Source organism: Staurois parvus, unplaced genomic scaffold (genome assembly GCF_062004578.1).
Source record: "Staurois parvus isolate SC_StPar_1 unplaced genomic scaffold, SC_StPar_1.0 ptg000276l, whole genome shotgun sequence".
Taxonomy (NCBI): domain Eukaryota; kingdom Metazoa; phylum Chordata; class Amphibia; order Anura; family Ranidae; genus Staurois; species Staurois parvus.
In genome coordinates, this window is record NW_028318072.1 from 729,119 (window position 1) to 741,213 (window position 12,095).

General features: G+C 43.9%; 1 protein-coding gene across 2 annotated transcripts in view; it reads left to right on the forward strand.

Moving 5' to 3' along the window:
• Positions 1-11,355, forward strand: part of TMEM150A (transmembrane protein 150A) — a 28,536-nt gene extending 17,181 nt beyond the window's left edge. For both annotated transcript variants that reach the window (XM_089681686.1, XM_089681685.1), the window contains exons 7-8: positions 2,129-2,306; positions 3,846-11,355. In XM_089681686.1, the coding sequence (XP_089537812.1) occupies positions 2,129-2,306; positions 3,846-4,087 (420 nt within the window). In that variant the 3' untranslated portion in view covers positions 4,088-11,355. The remainder of the gene's footprint in view (positions 1-2,128; positions 2,307-3,845) is intronic.
• Positions 11,356-12,095: the final 740 nt, after the last annotated feature.

Below are 12,095 nucleotides of genomic sequence, written 5' to 3' on the forward strand. Positions count from 1 at the left end.
ATGCACACAGCCTTGGACTTCTTGAATGAACACAGTCTTGAGCTCCTTAATGCACACAGCCTCAAGCTTCTTGGACACACACAGCCTTGAGCTCCTTAATGCACACAGCATCTATCTCCACACAGAGACTCTCTCATTGGCAGCCACTCCTCCTTCAACTCTCAGCAGACCATCATATAAGGGCTTTGTGCACCTGGGTACACACCCTTCTGCTTGTTCACAACACCAGGACACTGGGTTGGAAATTTCTTCCCTCCCAAGGCACTTTGAAATATCCAAACTATGGAGCCCAATCTGGGAATACCGAACTCCAGAGAAAGCTGCTGCAAAAGCAGTTTTTCTCCACTCAAAATCTATGCTCCATATCCCTGCACTCAGCAAATGTGCAAACCCTGTGTCCTTTTCCTGACTATTTTACTTATATTCACACAGTGCCAGGGCCTTGCACTGTTAAAAAAAAAAAAAAAAATATATATATATATACATATATACATACATACATACATACATACATACATACATACATGAAAATTATCAACCTACAGAGGACTGAATTCAAAGAGAGCCTGAAAATCAAAGGGAAACAATTATGCAGCAGGCTAGTTCATTTTGTTGAAATTTCATTGCAGCGACTCATAATGGTACTCAGTAGTTTGTATGGCCCCCCCGTGCTTGTATGCATGTCTGACAATGTCAGGGCATGCTCCTATTGAGACGACAAACGGTGTCCTGGGTTATTTCCTCCCAGATTGGCATCAGGGCATCACTGAGCTCCTGGACAGTCTGAGGTGTAACCTAGCGGTAGTGGATGGACCGAAACATGATATCCCAGAGGTGTTCTATTGGATTTATGTCAGGCGAGCATGGGGACCATTCACTGGTATCAATTCCTTCATCCTCCAGGAGCTGCCTGCATACTCTCGCCACATGAGGCTTGGCATTGTTGTGCACCAGGAGGAACCCAGGACCCACTGCACAAGCGTAGAGTCTGACAATTGGTCCAACAATTTAATCCCAATACCTAATGGCAGTCAGGGTGCCATTGTCTAGCCTGTAGAGGTCTGTGCGTCCCTCCATGGAGATGCCTCCCCAGACCATCACTGACCCACCACAAAAAACAATTCTCCAGGGCTTCTCCATACCCTTTCTTGTCTGTCACATGTGCTGATGGTGAACCTGCTGTCATTCGTGAAAAGCACAGGGCGCCAGTGACGGACCTGCCAATTCTGGTGTTCAATGACAAATGCCAATCAAGCTCTATGGTGCTGGGCAGGGAGTACAGGGTCCACTAGAGGACGTCGGACCCTCAGGCCACCCTCATGAAGTCTGTTTCTGATTGTTTGGTCAGAGACATGCACACCAGTTGCCTGCTGGAGGTCATTTTGTAGGGCTCTGGAAGTGCTGATCCTGTTCCTCCTTTCACAAAGGAGCAGATACCGGTCCTGCTGATGAGTTAAGGACCTTCTATGGCCCTGTCCAGCTCTCCTAGTGTAACTGCCTGTCTCCTGGAATCTCCTCCATACTCTTGAGACTGTGCTGGGAGACACAGCAAACATTCTGGCAATGGCACATATAGATGTGCCATCCTGGAGGAGTTGGACTGCCTGTGCAGCTGAAACTGATTAACAACCCCCCTCTGCTACTTATCTGACCAGATCAATATCCCAGGAGTTTAATTGACTTGATGCTATACTCTGATTTAAAAAGTGTTCCTGTGTGTGTGTGTGTACGTACACACTGATGAGCTCATCTCCTATCGACTTCTTGTAGGCTATCTATTTTAACATCTGACCAAGTTTAAGCTTTGCGATACAGGGGATTTCAAGAGGAAGTCAAGTACTTGAAATAAAAAATAATTTAATCAGGATGTTTTAGTGAATACAGAGCTATGTTAATTTGTGTGTTTTGCATCTGCCTGGGGATCAGCTATAGAATGTGTTTGAGACAGCAGGTTGTCATTGGGTGTTGTTACTTGCTTTCTCTTCTGGAATGAGATATGTCTGTTGTAAACAAAGACAGACGGGGGAGAACAGTTGGAGTACAGGCCTCAAGTTACCCTGTGCTCTGTTGGTTTGATTAGGTGCGAATGAATCTTGTCTTAAGTCACTCTTGTGTGTTTCTTTGGCAGGTGGATTACGCCAAGTCTCTGCATTATATCGGAGCAGGAGTGGCATTCCCAGCTGGTTTGCTGTTTGTATGCCTACATTGCATCCTTACCTACCATCTGGCCACTAGCACACTAGACTATTGGGTGGGACACCTGCGTGTAAGCCTGACCATTGTGGCCTTAGCATCCCTTGTCCTGAGTATCCTTTTGCAAATGTGTCTTGCTTTGTATTGAAACATTGTGTGTGAGGGGGCATATGCGTGGAGCGGCCCAATGGTCGCGATTTGAGCTAGCTCCACTCACCCCAGACGCTTCACCTCCTCTCCTTCCAGCTAGAAGGAGCCCATCGAGTCTCCGCAGGTATTGGAGTGTGTGGGGGAGTGAACAGTGGCCATGGCTCCTCCAGATCGGGTCCAGTCCAAGCAGCAGGCTGATCCTAAGCCGCAGCGCCGACTCCCTTCCAAGATGTCGTCGCCCCCCCCCCCCCCCCCCTGCAGATGAGACTACGAGGCAGTCATTGGGAAACTCTGAGGTTTCAGTTGACAGCTCTTTACAGTTCCCCTCTGCCTTGCAGCCATCCTGCATGGATCAAGATTCGGTTCTGTTGGGTAAGATTCCAGTGATTGTTTGGGAGGAACTTGGCGAGAGCTCTTGCGAATTATCAGCAGATTTACTCAGAGAACTTAGAAATGAGGGCTGCTCTTCTAGAACACAGAATGGATAATGTTACTACAGTTCTGGATGGCCATGAGGGTGATATAGAAAATATACAGGCAGAATTACATTCTCTTAAGAATCAACTGGAAAAGACTGAGAATAGAGCTCGTCGCAGTAATATTCGTATCAGGGGCCTTCCTGAGACTATTACAGATCTCCATGGCTCGGTGTTATCCTTATTGCAAGAACTGATCCCTGATGTTCCGGTGGATTGTTTGGAGATAGATAGGATACATAGGGCCTTAGGCCGCAGACCACCTGAAGGACCACTTCGGAATATCATCTTGAAATTTCATTATTAGAAATCGAAGGAACAGGTGATGCGAATGGCTAGAGAAATGAATATTAATACAAAAATATATATGCCACCATTTCTTATCTCTTCCTGGGCATGTAAGTTGCCTGGCAGTCATGTTACTGCAGTGACTTCAGAGTCACAGACCAATAACAAGCATACATATCAAGTGATGTGATTTCACTCACTGCGTGCTTGTTCTAGGTTACTCACACAGACTGGGATGATGCCAGAGCTGGGTATCTAAAGAAGGATGCCATAGAGGGAACCCTAAACCTTCAATAAAACATAGAATATTGCCCTGAATGGGCTATCAAGAGAACATGTCATCACTTTGCCCTGAATGACAAGAAAACATGATAGGAGAAATAAAGTTGCCATTGTGTGCCAATGTCTGAAATGCTGGTTCCTTGTCTGCCTCTGTCCCCAATGCTTCCTGAGTCACTGACCTGGAACAAACGTACAGCCAGTAAAATCAGGGGAAAGCATACTGGTGGATCTGCATAGATGTTTTGGGTCAGTGACTGGAACTATTGAATTTTTGAATAAATATATTAGCTAGGCAGCTAACATTTCAGAATGAAAAAATTGACAATACTCATGACAGGTTTCATTTTTAAGTCTTCCTATCCCTGTCCACGTGAAATAAAGTGAATGGGTTTTAGGGTTGTTTCTGTTCTGGTTCTGAGTAAATGTCAAGTCTGTCTTCCTTAACATTGCTTCCAGGTGGGGTCTTTTTCATCCATGAAAGCTTCCTCCTTCAGCACTTGGCTGCAATCTGTGAGTGGATCTTTGTACTGGATATCTTGGTCTTCTATGGAACATTTTCCTATGAGTTTGGCTCGGTCTCCAGCGACACCATCATGGCCGCTCTGCAGAGCTCCTCAGCTCGCAGCTGCAAGTCTCCAGGAAGCAGCAGCACATCTACCCACCTCAACTGTAATCCTGAGAGGATTGCCATGATATGACGAGGGTGGGGCTCGCTGCTCCTCAACACTCAGGATTATTTTTAAGAATTTGTTTTCGAGTTTTTACCAAATATTAAGAAACATAAGCCAATTTTAACTCTACAGCCAGGCAAGTATGCGAAAGACTTTACCGGCGGTATTTGGGTTACAAGAAAAGTATTCACGGAGGTTCACTTTTTCATGTGCGTATACACGTCTAACACTTCCTGGGGCAATATTTTTGTATTTACTTATATTTTTATTTTTTTTGTTTTGTTTTTTTATTTTATAGGTGGGTGCATTTCACAGTCCAACAAATGCCTACTGCCAGCACATGGTGCTTTTTTGCTGTGTGAAATAATATAATCTGTGGGTTCTGAGCTGAGATACCGTCATTGACCAGCTGCTCCCCACTGTTGCTCAACCAGCAAATTGGCTCCTTTCAGTATAGATAGTTAAAATGGAACTGCAGCCATAACTTTTTCCTAGTTTTGGGTAGAGCCTCAGTCAGGTCCTTTGTGCTGTATGTAAACCAATTGAAGAGATTCAATGTCACTTTTATGCTGGTGATATCTGTAAATGCAGAATCTTAGAGCTGCCAGTGGAACAGGGGTAGAGAAATGGAGGCACCTGGTGATGGATGTCAAAGGTTGGATTTCCTTTGTATTTAATGTTTTGGAGACTTTTTCTCTTCCTTCCTGCCCTGCCTCCAATTTAGGAGGTGAGCAGAAGTCTACCCAGTGAGAACACGGATGTCAATAAAAAGCTTAAAGGTTCCAACCTGTCCACACTCTGCAAGACTAGAAAAAAGTATTTTGGCTGGAGTCCCACTTTAAAGGCTGCACTTTATGCTTTGAAGGGGTACACCATGTGGTTGTTCTGTTGAGACTGCACACATTACAAACATACTGGAGCACCTATGTATCAGAAGCCCTGATTGTCAGTATTTTATACAGTGGGGTATAAACACCATACATATACTATGTACCTAACATTCCAGGTAATGATGCAGTGTCTGTATGCTGATTCTTAGAGGGTTTGTGTCAGGAAGAATAGACCATTGTTAACTTTTATCTGATAATGAGCCTTGGCTTGCTGCTAGAACTACCTAGACTATAAAATGTTTCCTAAAGGCTGCATTTTGCAGATATGAATAGTAGAACCCAAAGGTCTAGTTCACATGGGCTTAATTTTGTATAAGAGCAGTGTGAACAGCAAGCTTTTATGACACTTTCGGCAATTTTGCAAAGCTTCAAGCAGCTTTCTTGAAATCTTTAGGACTTGTTCACAGTAGCTTTGGTCTCTGAAGAGAGATCCGCGTTTGCAGCACTCTTCAGAGAGCATTTCACAAGCAGTGAGGAGGTGTTGTATCGCCTCTTCACTGCCTGCTTCAACACCTGGATCCCAGCACTAGCGCCCTGCAACTGTGTGCATTGCACACAGTTGCAGGGTGGCCCCATTCATTGTATATCATTTTTGTCTGCATCTCCTCCTCATCTGGCTGCATTAACACTTGATCCCTGCGCTTGTGTATCGCAGCCTCGTGCATTGCACATGGCTGCAGGGTCCTTGTAGATGAGCCATGTTCACGTAGAGCCGGTTGAAAGCAACAGGGGGTATAATTCCTGCTGTTGTCATGGTTTGTGTACATTCTTAGTCGCTGCAGCTAAAGGGGGTAGTGGTTAAGGTGTTAAAAATGTGACTCAACCTTGGGTTTTACCTCCCCCCAACGGCTTGTGTGAATGAACCCTTAAAGCATCCTTTTGCTTCTGCTTGGAAATGTTAAACGTAGATCTCAAAGAACATGCTGTCACTTTAAGCAAGCTACTTGCAGGCTGTTAACAGGTTTCAAATGGTGTTAATACCTGCAAGCAGCTTGTTTTCAATGACCTTTCTCCTATTAAGATTGATGTTTAACATTCCCAAACGGAAGCTGAATGGAAACACAGTGCAATGCACACCAATGACATCACTTCTTCCTGCCACAGACAGCATACCACATGTTCCTGCCTGGAAACCATCGCTTCTGACACGTTTCACCCCAGTGGGCTTATGGGACGCCTCATAGGGTGAAATGCGTTATCTGTGTGTGGCCTGAATTTAGTTACTGTCTCAGGATTTTAGGAGTGGGGATGGGCACCTTTTGCTGACACCCAGAGTATCTGCAGTGGGAGAGAGGTTCAGTGCGGTGTCGTTCGGTTCAGAATGTCCAACAATGACGCTGAATGGTACTTTAAAAGCTGCAATAAAGCTTGCTGAAAGCTCTGCAAATGCTCTGCAAAAGCTTGCTGTTTACACTTTGTTTATTCAAGCTGAAGCCAGGTCAAAGGCAGAATGATGATGCATTGTGTAAGCCCAGATTTCCCTCCTCTTTACATACTATTGGCTGACCTCTGCATTGCTTCTGTCTGTCAATAGACTACAGTCTATCAGTATGCATCTGAATCCTCAGCCTTCTTTTTAAAGTGATTGGTGCATACAGAGAGCTGTAGAAAAATACTTTGCTTCATCCTTCATACTAGACCTTAGCCATCAACGGAACATTTTGTTTGCTGCCCAAACAAACCCTTTAAGATTCAGCTGAACTATACTCTGCAAGATTCAGCCCCTTGTAGAATTGTTACACTGCCAAGAGTCAGACACTGGCCATCTTACTGCATATTGTATTAATGACCCAAAGCTATTAATTTAGGGCAAGCGCATGTAGGCGACTCAGTCAAAGTGGTCATCTGGTTTGTGAAGTCACGCTTTCCTGTAGGTGGAGTGCATAAAAAAACGCTTCAAAGACCGTATGTCAATCTGTTTTTCTGATTTGTTTGAGTTAGAAACTGCCCTTTTTTAAAAGAAATTATTATTATAATATTGAAGTTATTATAGCATAACAGTTTGCGCAGAGCTTTACTTAGTGATTCTAAAGGTTGATTTTTTTTTTTTTTTTTTTTGTTGCTGTTATTTAAAATAACAAACATGTTATTTTAACCTGCTCCGTGCAATGGTTTTGCACAGAGCAACCCCAATCCTCTTCTTTTTGGGTCCCCCACTAGCGGTCCTGGTTCCTTCCGTATCCACCCTCCCGCCAAGTGCTCCCAATAGCAAGCTTCTTCCTATAGGGGCAATTGAACAGGCTTGCTCCTGTGAGTGGACATTGTCCATTCACACACACACACAGCGTGGCTCAGCCTGGACCCTTCCTCTCTTCATTGGCTCCTTGGCTGTGATTGACAGCAGCAGGAGCCAATGGATCCCAATGCTGTGTGAGCCAATGAGGAGAGGGAGAGAGGCCCAGGATAGCCAATGCTCCCATGCTCATCGCTGGATCGAGATGCGGCTCAGGTAGGTATAAGGTGGGGGGTGGGGTGCTGGACGGAGGAAGCTGCACTCAGAAGGGTTTTCACTTTTGAAGTGGTTCTAAAGCCTTAAGGTTTTTCCCATTTAATGCATTAAAAAAAAACCTTCAGTGCTGCTTCTCTCTTTATCCTGTTCAGTTAAACAAGCTAAAGATAATGAACGATTGAAGCCAATTGTTTACCATGCACAGCTCATCCAGATTTGAAAAATTCTCCTCAATGCTTGCTGTGGTAAAGGAAAAAACAGAGCAGGGATAAGTGAAAAGAAAATGGTGTGTCTGATAAAACCCTGCCTTCACTTCAGTTTGGGGGCACTTTACCTTCCTTTCTTACTGTCTTCCTGTCAAATGTAGTCTGAACAGAGATTCACTAATGGCCTGCTGGAGTTGAGGATTCCTGGGAGTTTTCCTTGCTCTACCAGGGTAATTCATATTATTAACAAACAATTACAGTGAATGGAGGAACTACCTTGTTACAATGGTGTTTTAAGAGGTGTGGGCTCTATTTTGTTTGGCCACTTTTCATATACTGAAGCTGACAAGCATGTGGGCTAGTTTATAACAAGGGAAAAAATGTATACACGCCCTAAGGATGTAAATATAGCTAACAGTATTTGAGGGTGCAATAATGAATTGAAGTAATATTTCCAAATACATATGATTCACTGCACTACTTTGGTAATCCTGAGGCCACTATCCAGAGAGCTAATAAGAGCTATACGCCTTTACGTTTTAGGGCTATACCCTTTCCTCAGGTCCTGGTTCCACCTAATTAGTTGAGGCGCTGAATAGAAAGATATATGCACAGAGGAAATGCCAGATACCCCAAAGCAAACTGCTAGGAGAGGTAGCGGGAGCATAGCCCTGAAATGGTGAGACCGTCTTCAAACAACATGGAGGCTCCTTTGCATTATCTGCACGTTTTGCTCATTTTGTGAGTTCCTTAAAGTGGTTGTAAACCCTTACATATACCCAATGAAGTGACTGGCCTCAGGTAATACACAGATGAAAGAAATCTCCTATATAAGTTCTATCTGTCTATCTGCAGTCTTCACTCTACATCCATTCAAAGTGCTAAAATTATAAAGCTTGCCTAAGAGTTGAGAAAAAAGGGGAAGGTGAGCTGAAGTTACACTTTGTAGAGCTCAGTGAGGAGAGCGCTGAGAGATGATTGGAGGGAAGAGAGACACCCCCTTTACACAGGAAGAGAGCTGAGGCTGTCAATCTGCTGGAGGTCCTTCCCCTGTCACCACTTTTCTCTTGGTGTCAGGAAAATATGTCAGAAGTGACTCATGCAGATAGAGCATTAAAGCAGCACACAGAAATGACACTTAGTGCTCCTAATTGAGAGGGATATGATTTGTTCATATTTCATCTGTGAGGTTTACAACTACTTTAAAGGATAAGATCACCTTTTAGACAAAAAAACGAAATGCACAGTTGTTTGCAGGTAAAAAAAATGTGCATTTATTATATTTGTCCAAAGGAGCCTGGAAGGCATTGTACCAGTGATCAGTAGATCACAGATGCCATGCAGGTCTCCTGCAGACCTGTCAGAATATCTGCTTGCTGTACGGGGATGTATGAGCAAGCAGATATTCTGACAGGAACTTCGATGAACTACCACGGGGCTACACAGCTCATTAAAAACTGAGCCAACAGCCACTAAGGCTGTCAGGACTTGCAGATCATTCATTCATGGAAGTCTGTGAATGAATGATGCGGCCATGTGGGTGGAGCCCTGCATGGCTGTATTTTCAAATTTGACAGATAGTATGGGGAGATGTCTCCCCGTACTTTCTGTCAGAGGGAGGGGGGGGGTGGCGGGGACTGCAGCTATGGGAATATGTTACATATTCCTGAAGGTGGTGAACTTATCCTTTTAAGTTTCTATCTTGAGCCATGTACCTTCCAGCCATTTTTGGATTTTATAAATATAGCTCTTATTAGTGGATCTCTTTATGGTGCAGTACAAGTGACGTAGGCCTTGCTCAGAGTTATGCTTAGTTCAGCTTACTGTGGTGGTGCAGTGGATCATATGTATTTGCATGTATTACCCTTTTTTAAAAACTTTGCATAATACAAATCTGATAAAATACTATAATGGTGCACTATCTTCTCTTATCAACAAGTGGGCTAGTGTCAGTATTATAGGGGGTCCTAAGACTCATTGCCTTCTGTGGGGGCAGCAACCTATGCCAGCTGTGCCAGGATATCTGTTGGTGGGAATACATTCTTTATCTAATAAAGTAATAAGAGCAGACTAGGCCTAGAGGATCAGAACATACACATTTAGGAGCGGTTCACACCATGCCCGCATCTGAATCACACAGGAATGAGCTGTGAATTCCTGTGCGATTCACATGCGGTTCTGTGCGGTGCAATTTCAGCCCATTTATTTTGAATGGGCTTAAATTGCACCACACCAAAAGAAGTGCATGCAAAAGTATCGTGCGATTTGGTGCAGGTAGGTGCGAGCAAACTCACTGTTTGTGACCTACATTTGCTGTATTGTTAACGTTTTAGTGACACCCGCTGCCGACTGCAAATATAGTGCGTTTTGCATGTGGTTTGAATTGCACAAGAATGCACGTCACGTTCCTTGTGATTCAGATGTGAACTGGCTCTTAATGGTCTCTCTTAGGCCTTGTTCACACTACTACAGCGTACACCTGTGCTAGAGCTGTGTTTGCCTGTTCAGGGATGCGGAGGTGTTCCATACATCCCCGTGCAGGAAGCCCCATTCCTGTCAAATGGTTTGTAGCAGCTGCATGGACACAGCTGCTGCTCCCAATTTGACAGCTCTGCGGGTGCACAGCCCCGAATGCACACTGTCTGTGTTCAAGGCCATTCACCCACCGTCAAATTGGGAGCCATGGCTGCGTCTGTACAACTGTTGCAGCTAACTGACATGAATAGGACTGCCTGCATGGGGATGTATGGAGTATCTGTGCGGCCAAACACGGCCCTTGCACAGATGAATGCTGTAGTATGCCTGTGTGAACAAGGCCTTTATTTGTACTGAATGCTATAGCCCTTTTGTATAGAGCTCATGGCCTTCCCTTGGCTAGCGCTGAGCTGTCTGATTGTTCAGATATTCATCCATTTTCAGTAGTACCAAGGAGAGTAAATCAGAAATGAATCTTTGTGGCTGAATTTCACAGTACACCTCTGTAGGAAATGATAACTTCACATACCAGTTGCACCAATCCGCTTCCATCCAAAATTAAGTCATTCGTTTTAGATGGACTTCTGTCTTCTGGTTTGCAAGTGTGTATGTGGTTGATATAACTTGAATATTTGTGTTTTTGTTTCTTCTTTTTGTTACCCTCCTGTATAACGACTACAGTCAGGAGAATCTTTACTGACCCTGATTTTTTAAACGGTGCAATTTTTTTAATCTTTATAGCTTCTTGTCCTAGATTTGTTTTTGTAGAATGACATTTTTATATATTGCCATCGTGTTAAATGTACGAAGACAAAACTTTATTCACCATTTATATTTCACACTAACAAAGCAGTACCTCAGACCAACCACAAGGTGTCATAATATTCAGCTATCATCATCCACCTCAAGGTCATGTATCCACAAGCCTTAATATTTTTTACTGTGTATAGCATAGTTTGTATGTTTTTTTTTTCTTTTCCTGGAGAGTGACTGTTGCTGCTTCAGCTGGGTGGGAAGTGCTCTTCCTGTCTGAAACTGTGTTAAAAACTTCCTCACTGCCACTTAACCTGAACACATACAGGAAATCTTGTCGTTAAGTGTGCTACAGTCAGGATTCCGGTTTCCTTGCTAACACGGGGAGCCACACAGTTTTCTTGCTGCTCTAACAGACGCCGGGAGCCTTGTGTGTTACAGGATGGCTCCTGTGTATTTTGGTGATACTTGAGGGTTTTTCTTTTGTATTGGTAATAAAATGGAATTTTAACAACTCTTGAATTGAAGTTTGCAGTTCATTTTTGTTTCGTGCATGTTGGTGGTCACACCGGTAAAGTAGATGAATTTTACTTCTACCTGTTCCGCAGAGATTTGGATGAGAAAAGGATCCTTTTGTATGGGCAGCATCCATTCCATCACCAAGGTACCGTGAACAGATTCCTTGCTGAATTTGAGCTGAATGGACATTTTGTGAGAGCTGTGTCCATTCAGGTTTTATCACCAGCCTGAAACTGGAGCCGGGTTAGGTCCATTGACATCTATAAAACACAAAATGAAACAGCGGGCACACCAGCCTTGTGCATGATCCCACAGCATTTATTAAAAACTACATAAAATATATACTCCCCGACCTCCAAAGCCCAGGGGAAACTCTGAATCATGACTGGCTGACACCTTTCAAAGGATCAACTGTCTTCATCAGGGCACTAAAGAAGGTTGATCCTTCAATATGAGTCACCCATTCGAAATCCTGAGGTCCCCCTGGGTTTTGGAGGTCACTGGGTCGTATACTCTATTAGACTACAGATGAGAAGCCCAATTTGCTATTTCTAGTCACATATTTGTAAGTATATATACTATATTGCCAAAAGTATTGAGACTCCTGTCTTTCCACATACATGAACTTTAATGGCATCCCAGTCTTAGTCCGTAGGGATCAGTATTGAGTTGGCCCACCCTTTGCAGCTATAACAGCTTCAACTCTTCTGGGAAGGCTGTCCACAAGGTTTAGGAGTGTGTCT